At 40.4% G+C, this 24,038-nt stretch overlaps 1 protein-coding gene and 1 long non-coding RNA gene across 5 annotated transcripts in view; both read left to right on the top strand.

The window, feature by feature from the left end:
- The window catches only part of LOC109433252 (striatin-3), a 106,196-nt gene that overhangs the window by 16,091 nt on the left and 66,067 nt on the right, over nt 1-24,038 (top strand). For 3 of the 4 annotated variants that reach the window (XM_062851482.1, XM_029859110.2, XM_062851480.1), the window contains exon 2: nt 2,746-3,282. In XM_062851482.1, the coding sequence (XP_062707466.1) occupies nt 2,926-3,282 (357 nt within the window). In that variant the 5' untranslated portion in view covers nt 2,746-2,925. Of the gene's footprint in view, nt 1-2,719; nt 3,283-24,038 lie in introns of all 4 variants that reach the window. The other variant, XM_062851481.1, reaches the window with a different exon arrangement.
- LOC134287079 (uncharacterized) lies at nt 18,864-20,725 on the top strand. Its single transcript, XR_009997002.1, has 2 exons — nt 18,864-19,531; nt 19,596-20,725. It is a non-coding gene; the product is annotated as an uncharacterized LOC134287079 (long non-coding RNA).

The raw sequence follows: 24,038 nt of genomic DNA, 5'->3' as shown, positions 1-24,038 counted from the left end.
GGGGAGTCTTGTCACAACTTTTGTGAAATCTCGTAGCAGATACGCTATTGAGGCAACTCAGTAATAGCGGTTTTCCTACTTATGATTTTGCCGACGACTACCTAACATTGTTAGTCGGTATGTGCATCAGCACTCTTTTCGACCTGATGCAAAACGCTCTTGAGGTAGTTGAGGCTTGGTGTCGCCAATCTGGTCTTTTGGTAAATCCGAGTAAAACATCTATTGTTCTTTTCACGGTAAACCAAAACCGTAATGATGTTCGACCTTTGCGTCTCTTTGATTCTGAAATCAATGTGACTGATCAGGTAAAATACGTTGTAGTCATTCTTGATTCCAAGCTTGCCTGGACACCTCATATTGAGTTTAGAATCGAGAAAGCTTGTATGACCTTCGGGAAATGCCGGCGAACCTTTGATACAACTTGGGGTCTAAAACTCAAGTATATCAAATGGATTTTCACAAACGTTGTTCATCTTGTGTGGTGACAAAAGCATGAAGTGAGACAATCCAATCAAAATTAGGCCATCTCCAAAGGATGTGCTTAATGGCGATGTCTGAAGCGTTCTCTTCAACTCCCACGGCAGCGCTCGAAGTTTTCTTTGACGTTGCCCCACTGCACATTCCACATTCACCTCAAGAAGCATTTTCTTGCACTTACCGGTTATAGGTACTCTGTTTACTAGAGTGAACTCCTGTGAACCGCAGTTCAACACACCTCGCTGTTTCCACTTTTGGTGAATTGGGACAAAGTTGTCCTTGCTGCAAGTGATCTTACAATTGCTTGTTATTTTCCGTATAGGACATTTTCCACGAAATTCTCTTCCCGGGAAGAGTGGACATCTGGATATCTGGAAAGAAGTATTTCCGACGGCATCGTATGTTACACTGATGGCTCCCTTCTCGAAGGTCGAGCAGGTGCTGGTGTTTATTCTCGCGAGCTAAGGCTGTATCAATCTTATTCACTTGGTAGACACTGGACCGTTATTCAGGCCGAAATCTTTGCTCTTATGTGCGGAGTGCAATTGGCACTTCAGCAGCACGTAAGGGTAAAGTAATATACTTCTGTGCAGATAGCCAGGCTGGCATTAAAGCAGTTGCTTCGGCCAACTCTAGGTCGAAGATAGTTATACCTTGTCGAACTCAAATCGAAGAGCGGAATTCAGCAAACGCTTTTCACCTTGTATGGGTACCAGGCCATTCTTCCATCGCTGAAAATGAATTGGCTGATGAGTTAGCTCGCACTGGAGCATCACATGACTTCATTGGCCCTGAGCCAGCTATTCCGGTATCCAAGAGTTAGGTGAAGCTTCAGATTGACTCCTGGGCTGCCACTCAGCACAAACAATACTAGAATATCTTGTACCGACTTGTCGAACCCTCTAAGCAGAATACCCTCTTTGAATGAGTGTAATCAGTTTCGTACCTTTTCTATGCCACATTGGGTGGAAGGTCACAAAAAATGCAGGTTGCGACATTGACATTATTGCTGCACAATGGCTGAAATTTGATCACTGAATCAATATGGATGTTATGTTAACATCAAGTAGAAGGTATAATAGTTTTGCTGTGTAGAGCTAAAAGATATTATTTATACAAGCTACAGGAAGCCCTGGAAAAATCCCTAGAATTTCTTTACGAATCACTGGGTAATCCTCGAAGAATTCCTCAAGTAATTCCAGTAGAATTCTTGATGAAATATCTCTCCTGGGATCCTTCATGAAGAATTCCTGGTAGAATCCTAGCAGTAATTTCTGGAGGAGTTGGAGGAATTCTTGAAGAAATCACAAAGGAATCACTAAAAAAATCCCTAGAAAATTTCTTTCACAATCCTTGTAGAAATCACGGAACAGAAAACAAAGAAATCCTATCAGAAATAACTGGAAGAATTTCTGGATGAATCATAGAGCAAAAGTATCTGGAGGAATACATCTAGAGATATATTTCTAGAAGTCCCATCAGGAGCTCCTGAAGTGCTTTCGTTGTCTTCCATTGCATGAATTTATGTATATGGTGTGTGTCAAGCAAGATGCTTACACTATGTTCAGGATGTCGAGACAATTTTCCAACCGGAACGGGAATCGCACTTTGTTGTACATCACTACTTATCTACAAATAGCTTGGTTCAGTTTTGCACAAAGGGGTTCAAATGCAGACGGTGCTGATTAGTTTCATAACGTTCACAAGTGGCAAAAACGACAGTTATCAGCCATAAATTCCCCTAGAAATCTCAGTCTAAGATAAAAGCCGCGGGTTCGCTTTTCTTGTAAAGCAGTAAAACGGGATTCCTAATATTTGACCTGATAAAAAACAAATTCACCCGAAATTTAAGTGCGTAAGTGTGTCGAATGTTGATATTTAAGATATTTGCGATTTCAAGCAAAGCTAAGTTTTGTGGAATCCTATTTCGTATTGTTGTGATTGGATATTTGATCCAATCGCCAATTCATTAGGAATCAATTGATTGAAATCATGCATTGATTGTTAGCTTATAGGTTAAACAGTGTCAACGTTATCTTTTGAGCTGTAGCAAATACGTATTTGAGGACGAAATACCTTTTGATTTGATAAAAACTCAAAACAAATGAAGAAAATACATTTTGTCTTGGTAAAAGTGTATCACTGCGGATTGAGAAATATTTGTTGTGGTCAACCCTATTACAATGCATCATCGAACAAGTTTGAATATAGAATAGTCAGTGTAGTAAATAACTCTTCCAAGGTTAATTTCCTTGTTTTCTTGTTTAGTGCTTAAGTGAATCCATCATCGGTACAAACCTCTTTAGAAGAAGAAGAATTTGAATCGTTACAAAATAAAGCAAAACAAAGCTAGAAAAACAGGATAATCTCGCGAACGTTTCAACCCGTGTGACCGCGTCAAGTCACCCCTCCATTTTGTGCCGGTTTGTGGTCAATGGTGGACATGTCATGAGAATTAACAGAATCGACGAAAGAATGGATGAAAATTCGGCACTGAACCACCAGAATGGTGGCAGTGGTCAGCTGGGCGGAATCGGCGTCGGGGGAGCCGGATCGGGAATGCAGGCAGGGGGCAGCGCCGGAGGCCTCGGCGGAATGGCCAACAACAACAATTCCATGGGCGGAATGAACAACAACAAGCCGGGCGGTATGGGGGGAACCGGCGGCAACGGCCAGGACGATCAGAACAACAAGGCCTCGCCGACGCAGTACTCGATTCCGGGCATTCTGCACTTCATCCAGCACGAGTGGGCTCGGTTCGAGCTGGAGCGGTCCCAGTGGGACGTTGATCGCGCCGAACTACAGGTGAGTGGTTTTTCGTTGACCTTACTTTATATTCTTTTCAAATATGTTGGGATTGCAAAATGCTCGATGTCGAAAAATCGTGAAAATTGCCTTACATAACAAATGTATCGTTTCCAGTTATCTCATTAGATTGCGAGTAGCTGATCTTGAGAGATGGGGTAGCATCTAACGGGCGGTCAATCAAATTCAAGTTCATTCAACGTTAACCATTACTTCCACTATTGATACTATTAATTGGCATTTCTGTCAGAATTGGCAATCTGTTTCCGAAAAAAGTGCTTGAACTAAAGTTATTGCAAATTGGCTAAATTTGTCGTGAAAATGTTGACATTCAGTTATTTTTTTTTTTCGTTATTTTACAAGAATGCGCAAAGTTTGGACCTGCGCAAAGTTAGGTGCGCAGACGGTAGTCGATGAGAAATTTTACTTGTAAATAAATAGGTTTTTGATTGTTCATCAATAGTTCCACTATTGAAAGAAGTAGTTAGTAGTTGGGTTAACCTTATGAGGTTAAGGTATCAGAAGACCGGTTCCATAGACACGCTATCCTCCATTTTGGAGGATACCGCGTTACCGCGTAAAAAAACCGCGTGAAAAAAAAACGCGTAAAAAAAACTTCAGTGTACTAGAAATGAGCATAGCATTAAAACCGATCCCTCGAAACAGTAATTCTGCGAAGTTTACTTCAATTCTATATTGGAATGTTTAGCAGTTCAAATATTTCTTTTAGCTTAAAGCCCAGTTTCGTGTTCAAAAGAAATCGCTCAAGAAAGTTCTCGCGCGATTCCTGGCATAAACTTTCTACAGAGACTGCTATTTGAATTGCCATTTCTTCGCAACTGCGTCCTGCGATCGAAGAAAATCGGCTTCTTGAGCGATTCAGGCATGGGTTTTCTCATGCATCAAGAAATGCCGAAAAAATCCTTCTGAACTGCAAACAGCCCTTAACCATTACTTATCTTACCGATTAGGCTAAGGCCGGGGTGGCCTCTGCTGTACACAGTAGCCGTCTCCATTCCACTCGGTCCATGGCTGTTTGTCTCCAGTTCCGCACTCTGCGTAGGGTCCGCAAATCGTCCTCCACTTGATCGACTCACCTAGCTCGCTGCGCTCCACGTCTTCTTGTACTCGGATGACTCTCGAGAACCATTTTAGTCGGGTTCCTATCCGACATCCAGGACCGTCCACCGTAGCCTCTCGATGTTTGCGATGTGGACGATGGTTGGTTCTCTCAGCAGCTGATGCAGCTCGTGGTTCATTCGCCTTCTCCAAGTCCCGTCTTCCATCTGCACTCCGCTGTAGATGGTACGCAACACCTTCCGTTCCTCACCGAAAACTCCAAGGTCGCGTTGGTCCTCTGCACGTTTGTTCCTCTGGGTCCATGTTTCGTGCCCATAGAGGACGACCGGTCTAATCAGCGTTTTGTAGATGGTTAACTTCGTGTTAAGGCGAACTTTATTCGATCGTAGAGTTCTGCGGAGTCCAAAGTGAGCACGATTTTCTGCCACAATGCGCATCTGAATATCTCTGGTGGTGTCGTTGTCGGCGGTCACCAGTGAGCCCAAGTACACGAATTTTTCAACCGCCTCGATTTCATCACCGTCGATATAAATTCGGGGTGGCGGGCGCGCTGATTTCTCCCTGGAGCCCTTTGCCATCATGTACTTTGTCTTCGACACATTAATGACTAATCCGATTCGTCTGGCTTCACTCTTTAGTCGGATGTACGTTTCCGCCATCGTCTCAAATTTACGAGCAATAATATCAATATCATCGGCGAAACCAAGCAGCTGAACGGACTTTGTGAAAATCGTTCCACTCGTGTTTATCCCCGCTCTCCTTATTACACCCTCTAAAGCAATGTTGAACAGAAAGCACGAAAGACCATCACCTTGCCGTAACCCTCTACGAGATTCGAAGGGACTCGAGAGTGTCCCTGATACTCGAACTACGCACATCACTCGATCCATCGTCGCCTTGATCAACCGTGTCGTGCATAATCTGCCATAGCTGTTCTCGATCGATTGTATCATACGCCGATTTGAAATCGATGAACAAGTGATGTGTGGGCACGTTGTATTCGCGGCATTTTTGCAACACCTGGCGGATGGTGAACATCTGGTCCGTTGTAGCGCGTTCACCCATAAATCCAGCCTGATATTGCCCCATGAACTCTCTTGCAATCGGTGATAGTCGGCGGTATAAAATTTGAGAGAGTATCAGCGCTCAGTAGTGTGCACGCGCGGTAGTTCCCGCAATCCAACTTGTCGCCCTTTTGTAGATGGAATACACGATACCTTCCATCCATTCCTCCGGTAATACTTATTCCTCCCAAATCTTTGTAATGACCCAGTGTAGTGTTGTTCTCACCAGCGCTTTTCCACCGCATTTTAGAAGCTCGCTTGGTTGTTGATCTGCTCCAGCGGCTTTGTTGTTTTTCAACCGGCCAACATCCTCCTCAATCTCTTGGGGGTCAGGGGCCGGAAGTCTTTCGTCCTGTGCACATACTCCTAGATCTGTTACCACGCCACCTTCGGTACTTGCAACGTCGCCATTGAGGTGCTCATCGTAATGCTGCCGCCACCTCTCGACCGCCTCACGCTCGCTCGTGAGAATATTCCCGTGATTATCTCGGCACATGTCGGCTTGTGGTACAAAGCCTCTGCGCGAGCGGTTCAGCTTTTCGTAGAACTTTCGTGTGTCCTCAGCGCGGTACAGCTCTTCCATCGCTTCGCGATCTCGTTCTTCGTGCTGGCGCTTCTTCATCTGGAAGACTGAGTTCTGCCTGTTCCGCGCCTGTTTGTAACGTGCCTCATTCGCTCTCGTACGGTGCTGCAGCATTCTCGCCCATGCTGCATTCTTCTCGTTTTCAACTGCTCACATTCGCCGTCGTACCAGTCGTTTCTGTGATTTGGAGTCGTGAAGCCTAGTGCTGTAGCCGAGGTACTACCTATGGCGGATCGGATGTCCCTCCAGCCATCTTCAAGTGTAGCTGCGCCAAGCTGCTCTTCCGTTGGTAGGGCCACTGCTAACTGCTGCGCGCAGTCTTGAGCCACTTCTACGTTACGCAGCTGCTCGATGTTGAGTCGTGGCGTTCGACTTCGACGCGTGGTGATAACTGTCGAAAGTTTTGAGCGCATGCATACAGCTACTAAGTAGTGATCCGGATATAACCAATGATTCGCACTGCGGTATGTGCGGACATTGGTTATATCCGAGAATTGACCGTCGATTAGAACGTGGTCGATTTGGTTTTCTGTTTGATGCTCGGGTGATCTCCAGGTGGCTTTGTGGATATCTTTGCGGGAGAAGAAGGTGCTTCGGACTACCTGAGATAACCAAATTTTGGTCTACGTGGTTTATGAACAGCCCCTTATGGGGCCTACGCCAACACTCCTGTCTCGCCGGAGGGCCATCGTGCCAGTTCCGTTTAACGTCCCAACCAACACTGGGATGACCACGCTGATGGGGCTACCATCTTCGATCTTACTCGGCCGTTTCTTACTCAGTCGCTGGATGCCAGAACAGATGCTGTTTGAGTCGCACCTCCTTGGTGAACAGACGCTCGAGTCGTACCTCCTCAATCTAGCTGAAGTCAGAAGGACAACAGTGCCCAGGCTGCACTATTAGCTAAGCACGCAACTCTTAGCTGGCGGTCTTTGTAATCGCTTGACCCGTGGAAGCATGAAGTAGGAATATGTTGGACGCTCTCCTTATCGACTCACCGTTTTGCAGCCCATTCCCTTAACCAAAGGAGCATCAAAGGGGCCCGGGTAACTTGTTAAAATTGCTGAAGATTAATTACAACTTTAAGCTAAACTAGGATAATCATCACATTGTTGGTATTGTTCCAAAATAATTTAATTTTGTGAAAAGCTTCTAATAAAGTTTCTGATAAAATCTGCACTGAATTGCTCATTCATGCAATGAAGAACCTATGTGCGTGACCTTGCACCATTCTTATGTGTGCACACTCCAAAGCCATCCATTCGAATCAAAATGCCGAACTGCAGTTCACGTTTTAAAAGCAAACTCTCGGCAAAAACACCATCAACCGTGTAATGAGTATAGGTACTTGATCCACCTTCGGTTCGGCTCAAGTTACCGCCAGAAGTGGAGCAGTATGATGGGCTAATAATATTTTGTTCGCAGAAGCTTTTCTCTCCCGTATAGGCATGAATGAAAGCACTCATAAAAATCGTACAAAACTGGTTACGATTTGGTTCATGTGGCATCGATAACACTGCCACTGTCAGTACTACTCCAATGAAAGGAGGAGTGGGAGTGGAACATAACAGGAGGGGCGGCTATGAAGTGAGATTCCGTTGGATTTGAGGGAGCCAAAGAGAGACACAGCCGTGAAAAACAGAGAACGAGGGATTGTAAAATGTGTGTAGATAACTAAACGTATCGTAAAACAGTATCTTCACACTTAGGTTGGTTCCCAACTGGTGCGTCGTAGTGGAGGTTGGTGGGTGTGTGATGCTCTCCGCCTGACCGACCAGCTGCCATTAAAATACGCTGACGCACTGAACCGATGCCGACGATGTTGGGATGCGAGGTTGGTTGGCGAGCGAACGAACCAACGCGTTTGCATCGATATACCGAGCATGTGGAGTGCAGAATCACTTGACTCAACTCGGCGAGCGAGAGAGAAAACAAGCAAAAATAACGCGCAAAGGCAAAACTACAATAGCAGCAGCTTCAGCCCAGCAGATGAAGAGGTAAAAGGCAACATACAAAACGGTACACCGGCCAGGCTAGGTTTGACAAGTCATTGACTCGAAAATTATGTGGCGCTGCTCCGGTGGATGACTTCGATGCTTGTGCTGCTGCGGCTGCCCGCTTGTACTAGTTCCACAGTAACACGCGACCTTGAACCAGCGAATGGAGCAATAAGACATTGATTTTCGGCATAGATTTGAATGATAGTTCGATTAGGAGCTGTAATTGGACGAACGTGTGGGGCGTAGGTTGCATTATTTTTTTTTTTCATGTCTTCTGATGTCACCTGAAGAATAATCTGTTTTCGATGTAATGTGTTACGAACATTTTTCATTTTTACAGAAAAGGGATTCACTTCTTCTTTTTCTTTGTGGGTTACTTTCCTATTGGAATTTGGCCTGCATATCTTCAACTTCTTTAAGCATTTCGACAGTTATTGATTAAAGGGCTTTCTTTGCCTGCCATTGCAATAATTCCAGGACAAGTATATTCAGCCTTTTTAGCAAATTTGAAATTACATTATTTGACAATACATAATAACTAGGTGCAACACGTAGAGATTGATTTCCAAAACGTGCACCGCGAGTTAAAAGGTCTGAAAACCCCTGGTCTAGTCCATCGTCACTGTTTCCGTACAAATGTGGAGCAGCATTTGAAAAGGGTATACAAGCATTGGCGAACAATCACTGTTCACGTCGCTACTGAGCCCCCCTCAACTTATACACACAAACTACACCCGATTATGTTTTTTCACGGATCTTGTTTTTGCTATAATTGAACCAATTCGATAAAAAAATTTGTACACAGGTAGACACGGTTAGTATTATCCTATGAATTAAGTTGATAGGATTAAAATTGACTCAGTTTGCTGTTAGGCTTTAGGGAGCATTTTCGTAACAAGGCACAAAGCCACTTGGGCCCTTTTCATATGTTGCTCTAGAAATATGTTTCTAAGGGCAAACTTCCATTCTTCCAGACAAGTCTGGCAGAACATGTGAAATAAGTATTTTGGCCTACGGGCAACTACGGGTTGATTTAGGCATATTTAAGTTAATCTAATATTGGGTAAAATGGCAAAGGGGCCGATCATTAATTACGTAAGAATTTATGGGAGGAGGGAGGACTTGAAAAATCTTACGCGTCATACAAAAATAGTTAGGTTCTCATACAAAAATCTTACAAGGGGGAGGGTGTGTCGAAAAATCAAGAAAATTGCTATACCTAATACATGGACATGTAAATTTGAGTATAGAACATTTGCTAAGAATAATCTAAAATATCGTTTTTGTAATACTTTTCGGCACTGTTATTGGAATAGCCATTTTTACACTAGTTTTGCACAATTTTCTATCGTCAACAAAGTTAATCTGCCTGAAGTCTATCAATGTCATATCTAGGGACGTGCCGCAGATCACTTTCGATATTTTTTATTCCTAAATACAGGTACTCTTCGATATAACGTACCCTCGATATAACGAATTCGATATAACGTACATTTTGCTTCGATATAACGTATAGCATTGAAAAATTTCATTTTTTTTCCAGTAATAACTCCCAGATAAACTGAATCACTTAATTCAATGTTTTGTTGCAGCCTTAGCCTTTTTACCCAGAATTAGCGCAAATTGGGGAAAATTATTGTGTACGTTATATCGAAGCAAAATGTACGTTATATCGAAGCATAAAAACGAAATGACTTTTTCGTGAAAACTCATGTTTTTCATTATTAGTTTTTTTTTATTTCACCGAAATCATTATTTGGGGTTGATTTCACGTCGAATCCATCAAGACTAGCATAAAAAATATGAAATTTTTCTCTGCTTCGATATAACGTACACTTCGATATAACGTACAAAGAGAAATTTTTTTTGTACGTTATATCGAAGAGTACCTGTATCTCCTTTTTGATGCAATGGTACCTTACGGCGCTGCCATAGTGCCGCTTCAAAGTGAGAGTGAAAGTGTGCGTCCAAAGGATCTTCGTGGATTTGCTGTTGTTGATATTCTTTTTTGCGGCTTCGCTCACGCGCACTCTCACTGTCACGCGTAATTATAACGGCACCCTTACTGCACCTGAAAAGTAATGTGGAAAAGGATAGGACAAGAAACGGTCAAGAAATGATTTCGTTGTCAAAATTTCTTGAGCGGTCCGCAGCTGAAAAGAAATGAAAATTGTGTAACGCTCGTAACGCCTGCCGGGCAAATCAAATGAAGCTCTCACTTTTCCTTGCGGAAAGATGTTCCGATCAAAACGATCAATTCTGACTATACATGTCAATGGTTGCTCCTCCGTGATTGATCTGAACTGGTACCAGTTGCACTGAGATCCAACTGAATAAGGGGCTGGGACATTCCACTTATTCTCAAAGTGCAATTTTAGCAGCTCATGCATATTTGATCAATAACGGCGCCGGCCAAGTCCTTATAGTCAGCTGGGAAGGGAAAGGAATGTTAGAGTGTACTGGTTGTTGCTACTAGAGACCGAGAGCACTCTGCGTCCCCACAATCAGCACGGACTGGGGTATTTGTTAGATGGAAAGGATGGGAGATCTGGGAGTCACCGTTGGGTCGGTGATGCGATCCATGGATTGGGGGTTATTTATAGTGTTCATGATAGATTGTGTGGTGAATAAGGTCAAGCGGCACAGCACGCTTTTGGTTGCATAACTTATAGGCGTTATATATACACTGTGCTGTGAGTAGAAGTTGGAAGGGAGGGAAACGACTTTTTTCAATTCGTTTCTGGTTCTAGCGATGGCTATGAACATATGAATATACATGAGTTGTATATGTAGAGAAGAGAGAGCGAGAGAAAGTGGATAGAAAGATACAAAGTAGGATGAAAAGGACGGGCCAGGGATTGAACCCATGACCTTCTGCATACGAATCAGAAGCGGTAGCCACTAGACCACCAAGCCCATCTTTTCCTTGCGGAAAGATGTTCCGTTAAATTATTCCCCAAGGAAAACTGACATTTCCTCCCATATTAATCAGTTGTCAAAATTCCTTTGGTAATTAGAGGGATTTTTTCTTGAGTGCTTTTCTTACCAGGTGCGTACATACTAGGCTTTACGGAATAATAGCGCGGACTATTTTTCCGCAAGGAAAAGTAACAGCTCCATGCGATTCGCACGGGAGGCGTTACGAGTGTTACACTTTTTTCCTTACTTAAGTCTAGTACGCACCTGGTAAGAAAAGCACTCCAGAAAAAAATCCCTCTAATTACCAAATGAATTTTGACATCTGATTAGTATGGGAAGAAATGTCACTTTTCCTTGAGGAATAATTGAACGGAATATTTTTCCGCAAGGAAAAGTGACAGCTCCACTTGATTTGCCCGGCAGGCGTTACGAGCGTTACACAATTTTCATTTCTTTCCAGCTGCGGACCGCTCAAGAAATTTTAACAGTGAAATCATTTCTTGACCGTTCCTTGGCCTATCTTTTTCCACAGTACTTATCAGGTGCGTACTACCCTTTACCATCTGCGAACCGCTCAAGTAATTTTGAAGCGGAATCATTACTTGACCATTACTTGTCCTATCTTTTTGCACAGTACGTACGAAGTGGAAACTAGTCATTATGCACGTGGACGCCCGCTTACATGTTTGCTCGGAATGCACGTGTGTAGCTCGAAAAGATTGTACTCGATAGATGTTTCCCGTATGTACATACAAAAAAATGTTGTACACTGAAGTTTTTTTTTACGACGGTAATGGTACCGCGTAAAAAAAACCGCGTTATTTCAAAAAACGCCGTAAAAAACCGCGTTATTTCAAAAAAAAACGTCGTAAAAAGTCATAAAAATCAAGTTACGTTGGATGTAGTCCTGACTATATTGCGCGTGTTTTTGAAAAAACTTGGTTTTTTTACGACAGGTTTTGAAATAACGCGGTTTTTTTAACGTTTTTTTAAATAACGCGGGTTTTTTTACGCGGTACCGCGTAAAAAAAACTTCAGTGTATTCAACTCGTTGCACGCCTCGTAGCCATTATAATAACCCACACTGTTCTGAACAATATTGCCATTCATCATTTCCTTATCAGATTTATGAAAAAAATATTAAAAATTGAAAAGTAGAAGCTATTTTGAATTTTTCGATATCGTTAGTTGACGCAACTGTTGGCAGATTGAAATATCAAAACATAGGTAGTAGCATTACTTTTTCTTTATGACTGCAATAATTGATCATTGATTCAAGTGACAGGTAGGTACTAGCATACATTGCTTCAGCAAAAGTGGCATGTAATGTATCACAGTAGAATGTGAGGGATGGCTCAGATAGTAAGGCTTTGGACTGGCGAACCTAAGGTTGGGAGTTTGCTTATATAAGACAAATGTCATTTTTTTTATTTTTTTTTTTTCCAGGATGTTTTTTAATACTGGCTGTGCAAACTCTAGAATAGAATAAAATAAGACAAACGTCATGTTTTTTTTTTGTGATGAAATTAATAATCACTAGAAGCGCAAAAAATAAGCGAATTAGTTAATTATCTTATTTTGTTATCCATCCATTCAATCGTTCTAAACTTGTCAAACAGGATAGCTAGAGTAGGGAAGCTCATGCATGCACGCATTACTTCGACAAAATGAGAACTTTCATTGTTGAAAATCGGGACATGCAAAACTAATTTGCTTCTTGATCGCAACTTCCGGCCTTACGTCGCTCTGGGTAGCGGATTACACCAGCTCATTAGGATCACATCTTATCATCAAATCAAATCAGGTTCAACGTATAGATTTGCAGGAAACCCGGCTTTCGCGTGTCGAAAAAATACATTAAAATGTCATAAATTCAAACTCCGAACCTTTGGTTTGTCAGTCCAAAGCTTTACCATCTGAGCCAGCGTTTCTCAAACTATGGGTCGCGACCCACTGGTGGGTCGCGGGCTGATTTTTGGTGGGTCGCGAAGGCTTGGGAAATATTGTAATTAATGTCTTAATTAACATATATAAAATAATATTACTAGTCATTTTCTAATTTACAAATACCTCTTTGGCGAATCGCCAGAGTTATTTCTGGAAATGCAGTTTCTTTTTAATTTTACTCAAAATTTTGTATCACAAATTTTATTCTGGAGTGCATTAGATATTGAAACTACTGTCTGCGTTCTGAAATCGATGGTGAAACTATGAGTTTCCCATCATAAGATTTAAGAATAACGTAAAATATTTGATTTTATTTGTATTCTGGAAAAAATGAGTATAAGTTGTAGCCTAAAGTTGCATTTTTAGTTAAATTTACACGTTTATCAGCAGTTAAAATAAAAATCAATTGAAAACACTAAAAATCAGCAAAAAAATACCAAGTTTCGACAAGAAACCATAGCTTCAACGAACTTTAGTAAAGCTAAATTTCGGTAAAATTCTGTTAAACTTCGATAGCTTGAACTTTAACGGAAATCAAAGCTACAGAAAAGTAATTTCAATAAAAATAGAAATAAAGTAAATGTTTGTGAAGGATATAATTTTAAATTTCAAGAGGATTCATCTGAACTTTCAGCGGTGCTATAATTCGCTGTAAATGCTTATAGCACAAACAAACAGACGTAACACTTCGAACATTTTTCGATTCACATTATGGTAGTGTCAACATGTTCGCCCAATGCTGAAAGGACTGAGTTTGGCCGACCATCGACTAGGTGGCGGTAGTGTGCAAACGTCAAACTCGAACAAAAACGACGCGAGCACCACGGGCGGCCAGTTGGCCAACTATTAATGTTTTAAATAGACTGTTAAATCGATGTACGATGGGCGTTAGCAGAGTGTTACGTCTGTTTGTCTGTGCTTATAGCATTTCTAACCCGATCTTTCATCTTAATGGATTTTAAAAAGTTCTGCAGAAGCATTAATTTGCTACTATATCTTCAAAAATTTTGTATAAATGGTTTATTTCTAAAACTTGTGAGATAAGCTTCAACTTGTTTTATAGTGTTGCATGGAGCGAGTTTGGTTAAACATATTAGAAACTTGGAAACTTATCTTAAATTCTTCAGACTAATAGTTCACTGAAGAACACTTCAAAACCTTATCCTTTTTTAGATTTCTCAAAAAAAAAACGAAAAGATCATAAATTTTAAGAAAAACCCGTTTTTTGGTTTGAGTGCTACGTAGCGTCAGTTTATCAAAACGGAAGTGATAAAATGTACTTATTTAAAAAATTAGCGAAATTGACGTATTTTATGAAAGTGCGAGCTGGTGGGTCGCCAAAATTTATAAAAATCAAAAGTGGGTCGCAAGCTGAAAAAGTTTGAGAATCCCTGATCTGAGCCATCCCTACCATTTTTCTGTGATACATTTCAACCCACTTTTGTTGAAGCAATGTATGTTTGTTTGTACCTACCTGTAACTTCAATCAATAATGATCAATCATTGCAGTCATCTAGAAAAAGCAAAGCTACTATGTTTGATTTTTCAATCTTCCAAAAATTGCGTCAAAATTCAAAATTTAGAATACCATCTACTTTTCGATTTTTAATACTTTTTTCATAAATCGGATAAGAAAGTGATATATGGTAATATTGTTCAGAATAGTGCGGATTATTATATAATGGTTTGGTACTTTTTCCACAAGCATCCAATCGTTTTGCGGTCTCCGAAGGAAAGTTTCATAAATGAGTTTTTTTACAAGAAGCGTTGATCGATTTGAATTAAGGAGACAAATGACAACCTCTGGGATTTTTCGTTTGAAAGTGTAACTTTTCCAATAGTAAATCCAATGCAAAATTTGAACCGCTTGCACTAAATTATAGTTTCACCGATTGCACTGAAATTGTGTACAGTTATATGAGACCCCCATTTAGGTCTAAAAAGTCGACTGGAGCTAGGATTTATTTTTTTCCATACAAGGCGTGTCCAATACTAGTGTCCGTTCGACAACCGTTGCTACTAGAGAGTAGTATAGCTTCGTGTTTACTTCTGAACTGTACTGCCCTCGGACGCATAAATGTCACATGTTCCAATGAAAAAACACGAGAAAAACACATTTGAAGATTCAAAATAAACTTTGGCTATTGTCGAATTTGATTGACTTCAACGTAATTCAAAACTATCGAAACATAAAAATTCATACGTTGACAAAATATTTCAAAATTACGTATCAAAATATGATGTTTGACATAAAAACCTCGAAAATGTCGAAATGTAACATGTGACATTTATGCATCCGACGGCAGTGTACGAATCTCGAGTTCTTTTATCAGAGCTAATGTTAAAAAAAACATAACTGACCTTACTTTCTCCCAAAGCAATATCCGGTGATAGGTATTTTTGCCTTACCGAAAGAGATAAATGAGCCGATAGAATTGATACAGCATATCTCCTTATTCCTAAATATAGAATGGAAAAGCCTTCGTTCAAATCCATCCAATTAGTCCAACTACCGTTGAGGGTGGTTGACGCAATCGAGTGGTAAACTCGCGATGTAAAAAAAACTACAAATCTCCCTGGTTTTAATTAATCAAACCGAGGGGACACATTGTTTTATTTACGATTTTTTCAAGGAACTATTATGCATCGCGCTAATTAATTCATGTTCAACAACAGTTCCATGATGACGGAGCGCTGTCCGTATGGCGTGCGAACGTATTATTTTTTCCGGCCGAGACTGATGAGCAAGCTCCACGGTACAGAACGGTACGTTGCTGCTGACAGACGGGGCGGTTGAGCCGATGGAGCTCACGCGGCCAATATGTACACCAACCGACCGGAGGAGCACATTAATTTACATAATAAATTCCACCTAACAAGCGGACGAAAGGCACACGAACAGAGCGTCTGCATAAGTGAAAGCATCCATCGGAATCAGCTGTGTAATACGCGAGTGCATACGGCCACACAATAATGCATCATCTAATATACTACTATATTGGAGAAGCTCTCTTGACTGGGGGTCTGGGCTAGACTTGGTGCGCTATGGGTTCGGTTCGGACGCCGCTTGGTGGTGGTGTTGTTGGTGTGCAACTTCATTGCATGTTCATCGTTTGTCGACATGATCCAAAGCGTGCACTTTCATGGGTTTTAAATAGCATTACCTACTACTGCACCTCCAGATATATCGTCTCATCTACGTCCCCACATCATCTAAGAGGGACTTAGATAAATACTACGGTACCCGTGGAAGACATGTCTGGACGGTTGAAACTCTGATTCGAGCACTTTGAAACCCCAAACTTTCAAGTTCGAGTCGACTTCTTTTTCTTCTTTGTAGCTCTAGGTTCCCACTGAAACTTGGCCTGTCTCTCTCCAACTTAGTGTTCTTTGAGCACTTCCACAGTTATTAATTGAAGAGCTTCTTTTGCCTGCCATTTCTTTAATTTGTATCTTGTGAGGCAAGTACATACAATGATACACTATGCCCAAGAAAGCCGAGAAAAGATCTCGACCAGAACGGGAATCGAATCCGCCGTCTCCGGATTGGCAATCCCTAGCCTTATCCACTAGGCTAACTGAAGACCCCACGTCGACATCATTAGTAAAAAGCAGAAAAAAAAACATCCGTAGCATGAAATCTTACAGAACCTTACGGACAGACTTGTTAGAATCCCAAAAAGGCCGCCACAATGGCCGACTTCGGTACCTACTCACGATTTTGAGGGCACAAATCTCTTCGTAAACAAAACCAGCGCACCTGATCTTCTTCCTCTCCTCTTCTTGGCGTAACGTCCTCCTGGGACAAAGCCTGCTTCTCAGCTTAGTGTTCTATGAGCACTTCCACAGTTATTAACTGAGAGCTTCCTCTGCCAATGACCATTTTGCATGTGTATATCGTGTGGCAGGCACGAAGATACTCTATGCCCAAGGAAGTCAAGGAAATTTCCTTTACGAAAAGATCCTGGACCGACCGGGAATCGAACCCGTCACCCTCAGCATGGTCATGCTGAATACCCGTGCGTTTACCGCCTCGGCTATATGGGCCCCTATCTTCTTATCCTGATCTTCTTATTTTAAGCTTAATACGAGTGAGCAAGAACAGAATAATAAAATGCACAGTTGTGTTGTGCTTCTTGAGATTTGTGCGTTTGAAGTTCTGATGCAGTTGAAGCGGAATTTCAAGACGTTTGTCCTTAACCCTTTAAAAGGCCGAGAGAACCAGGCACGTAATCCACTCGTTCTTCATTGGATTATAAAGTACATGTGGTGTAATGATCAAAAACGTTTTTATTTTTAAAAAAATCGATGGTCGAGTTGTATGAAAAAAATGGTCTAAATTTTAACTTTTTGTCAACAAAGTTTAAAATGTTATTTTGTGATGCGTTTATCAATCATGCTGATTTTTTGACAGGTTATTGCCCTAATATTCAGGAGTTTCATGTGTGGATTTGAAGTCGATTGGTCAATTATTTTGGATGATATGGCAATTTTAGTACATGCCCATTTATTATAGTACATTTTTTAAAAGGCTGAGTTTCTAAAAGTAATGAAGCAATCGAGTTGAAATGTTGTCCACAAGTAAAAGGAACATAGGCCTTTCATTCCTCATCATTCGATTTTCAATTCGCTCACCACAGCAGAAGTTCGAGCTTATAAACCTTTATGCACTCAAAAATGGCAGTTTTTTTGGAGACATTTTGTTCTAAAAAAGCCCATTCATATTTGTTATGGCTCAAAAAAATCATGAGTGTTCACAAAGGCCTAATGTGTCCATCAGTTAAAACAGAAGTTGTAAAAAAATTCTAAACGATCAGAAAAAAATATGTAAGGTGGCAATATAGTTGCCACTGCCTTATAAAGGGTTAAGAGGATGACCGCATATCAGCAGAGATGCTCAAAGCTGAACCCGTAGTATCTACAGGAGATACTCAAAATAACCGGGACAGGTAAAATTTTCACTTTACAAACAATGTTCAACTAGCTGTAACTTTTCGAAAAGGGCATCAAATATTCTTATTTGATTGATTTGATAATTTTTATTGTAAGTTCATTAACTAGTTGTGTATCAGTGGTTAAAATTTGGAAAAGATCGGGCTATTCTACACGAAGTTATAAAAATTTTAGAAAAAGGAATAATTATCCGATAGCCAACTTTGAGCTGTTATATCTCCGGATTCAATGAACCAAATGCAATGAAATTTTGATCATTTATGACTTATATAATGAGCTATTAAAAACATTCGACTAAATTTAAAATTCTTTATACGAAAGAAAATTATAACGATTTGATAATTTTTCTAATACAACACCAACTTATCCGAAACTTCATCATCGTTTCAAAATTTGAGATAGTAATTATAGTTCATTTAATTTCCCTCTAAATGACTTGAATATATTTATGTTCCAAAGGAGATGAACCAAATAGCCGGCATTAAATTGAAAAAGTAATGGGATGCATTTGAAAAATAGATAAATTTACTAAACAAAAAACATAGAACAAATGAAATTGCTATAACTTTTTTTCTTACTAATAATTTCAAACTGTTTTCTAAAGTTCATTATATTAGTCATAAATGATCAAAATTTCATTGCATTCGGTTCATTGAATCCGGAGATATAACAGCTCAAAAATGGCTATTTGATAATTTTACTCTTTTCTATAATCTTTATAACTTCGTGTATAATAGCCCGATCTTTTCCAAATTTGAACCAATGATACACAACTAGTTTTTTTTCCTCCCCTGTTGGGGAAATTAAGCCACTGCGTCCAATAGGCTGAACTTTTGTGACACAACTAGTTGATGAACTTACAATAAAAATTTGAGAACATTTGATGCCCTTTTCGAAAAGTTACAGCGAGTTGAACATTTTCTGAAAAGTGAAAATTTTGCCTGTCCCTGTTATTTTGAGTATCACCTGTATGTTTCCCTAGTAAAGAACATGAATGAAAATAATAAAAAACAAAATTATCTTCTTGGATTGTAACGTTTTACGTTTTTTTAGATAAAATTGAATAAAAAATTAATTAATGGACTAAAAGTTATTTAAATTTTTGTTTTGTATTTACGTTAACGATATTGAAATATTTCATTTGTTTGTAAAATCGGTCCATGCCTGTTACTTATGCTCATGTATGTCATAGTATATGTTAAAGCTTTCGTGTTAAGCGCTTTTATAGCATGATACGCATGGCGCTTACATACTTTTTGGCGGATTACAGTCGCGCTGCAATTTTGTCGCCATGCATGAAAATCGCCATGCCGAATTAGTTGGCGCGATTTGGAATAATAGTTAGCAATTTCAATAGTGGGACTTTTGAAAAGCGGCACAGTTTCGAGGCGCAAGTGATATTCTGACTCGGTCATTTCGCTACGAGTACGGCTGGAAAGCAGAAGTGCGCGAGTTAAGTCCAAGTTATTCGAAAGTTATATTGAGTTTGAGTTCAGTCTAAGATTGAGTTGAAGTTAATTGAAGTTTATTACGGTGCAAGTTATTTTTGCAAATTAAAGGTAAAAGTAGTGAGTGAGTTTCTTAATGTAAAAGTGATGTTAAACGTTTTTGGTGTCTTTCTTTCACGTTTAGTGGACCGAGGTCCGAGATTTCGCAGTTTCTGCTGAATTTTTATTGAGTTACGGAACTATCTACGAAAAAAGGTAATTAAATTCTAATTAAAGTTAAAGTGCTTAAATCTAATAGTAGTTCCTGTTGGACGTGTAGCGCCCAGCGCTTTTTTCGTACGGCTGGTTTTTGTGAATTTCGTTCGGCAACCGTCATCGCCGAATCGGGGAACTTCTGGTGGAGTGTACCGCCATTTCCGTCTGGATCTTCGCGACCCGTGTGCCCAGCAAAGGCCCGCCTCCAGTAGGCAGTCAAACGGAGGCGCGAGTGAAGTCGCTCTTTCATCTAGTAGCGAGGTTCTCCCGTCGGTCGCCAAAAGCCGAAGGTAAGGTCCCGTCCGTCAATCCCCGAGGACCAGAGTACGAGAGGCGATTCGCTGAAGCGTGTCGTCAATAGCACGCCGCGAATCCGATCCAATTCCGGAAAGTAGGAAACGTACTATTCCCCGCTCGGTCATAGCTGGAATCTAAGTACGCGAAGCCGGGTCGCTGGGCTCTTTAGTGCCTTCCTATTGACCGGAGGAGGATCCTCCCGGGTACAAGCGGCTTCCGCCGTTTCCCTCTCGAGTAGACAATCGGAAGCTTCCAACCAGCCGCCACTCCCTCCGCACCGGTAATTCGGCCATACCGCACACGGGTCCTTCGTCGTCGCTGCGCGCCAAATCGCAGCACGGTCACGCCGGCAAACACTATTATTGACCGCCATCACCGAACGTCGAAGTCGTCGCCATCTTCGAGCAACGTCCTCCGTCACCGAACATCGGATCACCGAAAAACCTGCGCAGGTACGTGAGAGCTTTTATACATGGCCATGTTTTGCTCTTTTCCATTCCGTATGAGAACCTTCCGTCCAACACGAATGAATTCCTAGAATAAATAGTAGAAAGTTTGAAATTTCGTTTAGTTCCGTTACGTTTCACATCGCTTAATTGAATAAACATACTCACTACCTTCCGTTACGTTTTAGTTCCGTTACTTCGCTCGGATGAGTAAGAATTCCTTCTAGTTTTCCCTAAGTATCTTTTAGCCTGTGAAAGAGTTGGATTTAAACTTGCGTTCGAAGAAATTCTGCCGTTTACCAAGAACCGTTCAAAACCGTCCCTGAGTGAAATAGTCTCTTGCAAAGTCGGGCAAATTTCAACACGACCGGTGGTCTCTCTTTGAGAGTGGCGCTTAAGCCACCGTGCTTTAACCAAATCCTCAAGAATAGTTTACGAACGGTTACATTGGCGCCCAACTGAAAAAGAATTTAAACGCTGCGTTCTTTCAAAATCAATCTTAATTTAAAAGTAAGTTTTAATTGCATTTTACGTGAATTTTTATTTAGAATACTTTGAATTTGAATTTCTTTACATTTCATTTTTTCTTGAATTTCTAGCTGTAAGTTTGAATTGAATTTTTGATTTTAGTTTGTAAGCTCCTGAATTGAATTTTTCATATGATTTTGAACTGAATTTTGAATATATTTTTTACTTGTATCTTTAATTTGAATTTTTTGATTTAGTTTTAAGAATTTACATTATTTTTCTAGTTTTTTAATTGAATTCGAGCCTAATTTTTAGTTTGATTTGAATTTCTATACCTTTCTGAACTGAACTGAACCTTTGTAGTTTATAAGTGCCTTATTTTTGTTTTTCTAGTAGATTTTCTCATAAAATTAATTGATTTTCCTTGAATTTACATTGAACTGAACTGAATTTCTTTATTTTCCTGGGATTTTCATATTCGATTTGTATTTCCTACTGAATAAAGCATTCGTTCATCGGTATCTGAGTTCTTCTATCGTTTTTAGAGCAAAAATTGAATCAGTCTAGTTGTTTTTCTCCTAAAGTTTTGGATTTTTCTGGCGAGGCTTCGCAGTTTGAGAATGGCTGGACCGTATATTCGACCAACGGTCGATCATTTGTTAGAGGAGGAGGTAGAATTTGAGCTTCGTCTACGAAAACAGACAGTGGATAGAAGGGAAAATTTAGAAGACAAGAAAAGGTTGTTGAGAAGGCTGTTTTTAGAAGATAGGAAGTACAAGATTGATTACAGGAGCGAAACAAAGTACTCCGATGAAATAAAGGAAATCACTAGAGTTGTAGAGCAGTTAGTCGAACATTTACATAAAAAGTTTGATAGAGTCTTAGTCTCTAGATTGAGGCACTATCTTATTCGAATATCCATTGCATCAGTTGAGAATGAAGAGGAAGCGAATGCTCGGAAAGAAGCTTGTGAGCAAATTGAGAGAGTTTTGATAGAGTTAGGACAGCATGTTCGAGAAGAGTTGAATGCGAGAGATGAGTCAGGTTCAGGCAAGAAAGATCTTAGCGGCGACTCTTGGAGAAATCCAGATCCAAATTCAGCAGTTAAGGCTAAGAAAGGAGAAGAGGAGTTGAAGATTAAAGAGCAAACAGATGAAGGACGAGATAGTAACACAAAATATCGTTTGATTGATCCTGGGGCGCTTTTAAAAACGCCAAGGAAGTCGATTCGAAGCTCTTTCGAGTCACTTAATTTTGATAAATTAGAATTGAAATGTTTAGGACACGATTGTCAATGCGGTGAGTGTGAAGGAAAGGGTGCTAGGAAGAAAGATTATTTGGATATGGAAGAGGTTAAGGGTCAAAGAAATGAAGTAGAAGATGATGTTGGTAGAAATGAGAATAGGTTCAAATTAGAAAGACCACTTGGGGAAAAATTTTCTAGGAAAAGGAGTACGAACAGGGATGATGAGAGAGTAGGAGCAGCTTTGCTGCAACAATTTGACGATGGCAAGCGTATAATCGGATATTTTAGTAGAAAACTGTCTAGTACTCAAAGAAAGTATGCGGCCACAGAAAAGGAGTGCTTAGCAGTACTTCTGGCAATTGAGAATTTCCGCCACTATATTGAAGGGACAACTTTCACAGTTGTCACCGATTGCAAAAGTATTACGTGGCTATTTTCCATAACTGCTGCCAATGCCAACTCCAGACTTCTTCGATGGGCACTTAAATTACAGTCCTATGATTTTACCTTACAATATCGTAAGGGGAAAGACAATGTTCTTGCCGATTGTCTTTCGCGTATTGACTCTATCCAAGTTACAGACGATGACCACACTTCGTTGCTTGAAAATATTAAGAAAAATTCTCATAAATACAAGAATTTTAAGGTAACGGGTGAGAGAATCTTTAAACTTGACGACGATTGTTCCAAGTTTCAAGATAAGCGATTCCAGTGGAAATATTATCCACCAGAATCAGAAAGATTGCCAATAATTGAATCCACCCACAATACTGCTCATTTGGGTTACGAAAAAACTCTAAATGCACTCAGAGAGAAGTATTTCTGGCCCAAAATGGCTTCTGATGTCAAAAAGTTTTGTAAAGATTGCGTGGCTTGTAAAACTTCAAAAGGGATTAATATAAATCCCACCCCTCGAATGGGTTCGCAGAAGAAATATTGCGACTATCCTTGGCAATTTCTAACGCTCGACTATGTTGGTCCATTTCCTCCCTCGGGAAAGGGAAGAAACACATGTCTGTTGGTAGTCACAGATGTGTTTACCAAATTTGTAATGGTACAGCCTTTTAGGCAAGCCACTGCTGCATCACTTGTACAATTCCTCGAGCAAGCCATATTTTTACTTTTCGGAGTGCCAGAAATGGTATTGACCGATAATGGGTCACAGTTTACCTCAAAAGAGTTTGCCGCACTTTTGAAGCGTTATGGGGTAAAACACTGGCTAACACCTTCCTACCATCCTCAGGTAAACAATACTGAGAGAGTAAATAAAGTTGTAACCACGGCAATAAGGGCTACGTTGAAGGGGAACCATAAACAATGGACCGAAAACCTTCAAGAAATCGCCTGTGCGATAAGGAATTCGGTGCACGATACTACCAAATACTCTCCTTACTTCTTAACGTTCGGTCGTTCCATGATTTCTAACGGTTCGGAATACGAAAGAATTAGGAAAGGAAGCGAAACGTCTAATGCACCCCTAAACGAAGAAGAGCGCGAAGAACTTTACAAGCAAGTTAGAAAAAACTTAGCAGAAGCTTATTTGAAACAGTCCAAATACTATAATTTGCGTTCTAATGCAAAAGCCCCTTCATATGAAGTAGGAGAACGAGTTTTAAAGAAAAATACGACCCTATCGGACAAATCGAAAGACTATTGTGCAAAATTAGCACCCAAATATACGGAAGCCTATGTAAAAAGAGCCTTAGGAGATAGTTACGAACTGGTAGATAAAGATAACAACAATTTAGGAATATTTCACGCGAATTTTTTGAAGAAATTTTAAGGAAAAGGAGTTTAAGCTATGACATGAGACTAGTAAGATCGAAATGTACAAGGAAAACAGAAAACACATCAGGAAAATACAGAGAAAGATGGTAAACAAGGATATAAAATGCGCTAATGTTAGTAAAAAAAAAGTAGAAAAATCGCGACCTAGCCATTGAATATAACTTAAAATCTGCATTAGAAACTTAGAAGCTAAACATACAGTTCATTGTTTCTCACCATACTAGACGGCACGCTTCGATTCGGTACGAGATTAGTAGCCGTG

The sequence above is a fragment of the Aedes albopictus genome, chromosome 2, assembly GCF_035046485.1.
Source record: "Aedes albopictus strain Foshan chromosome 2, AalbF5, whole genome shotgun sequence".
Taxonomy (NCBI): Eukaryota; Metazoa; Arthropoda; class Insecta; order Diptera; family Culicidae; genus Aedes; species Aedes albopictus.
The sequence above is the reverse complement of the archived record's forward strand: the minus strand, read 5'-3'. Positions and strand labels throughout refer to the sequence as shown.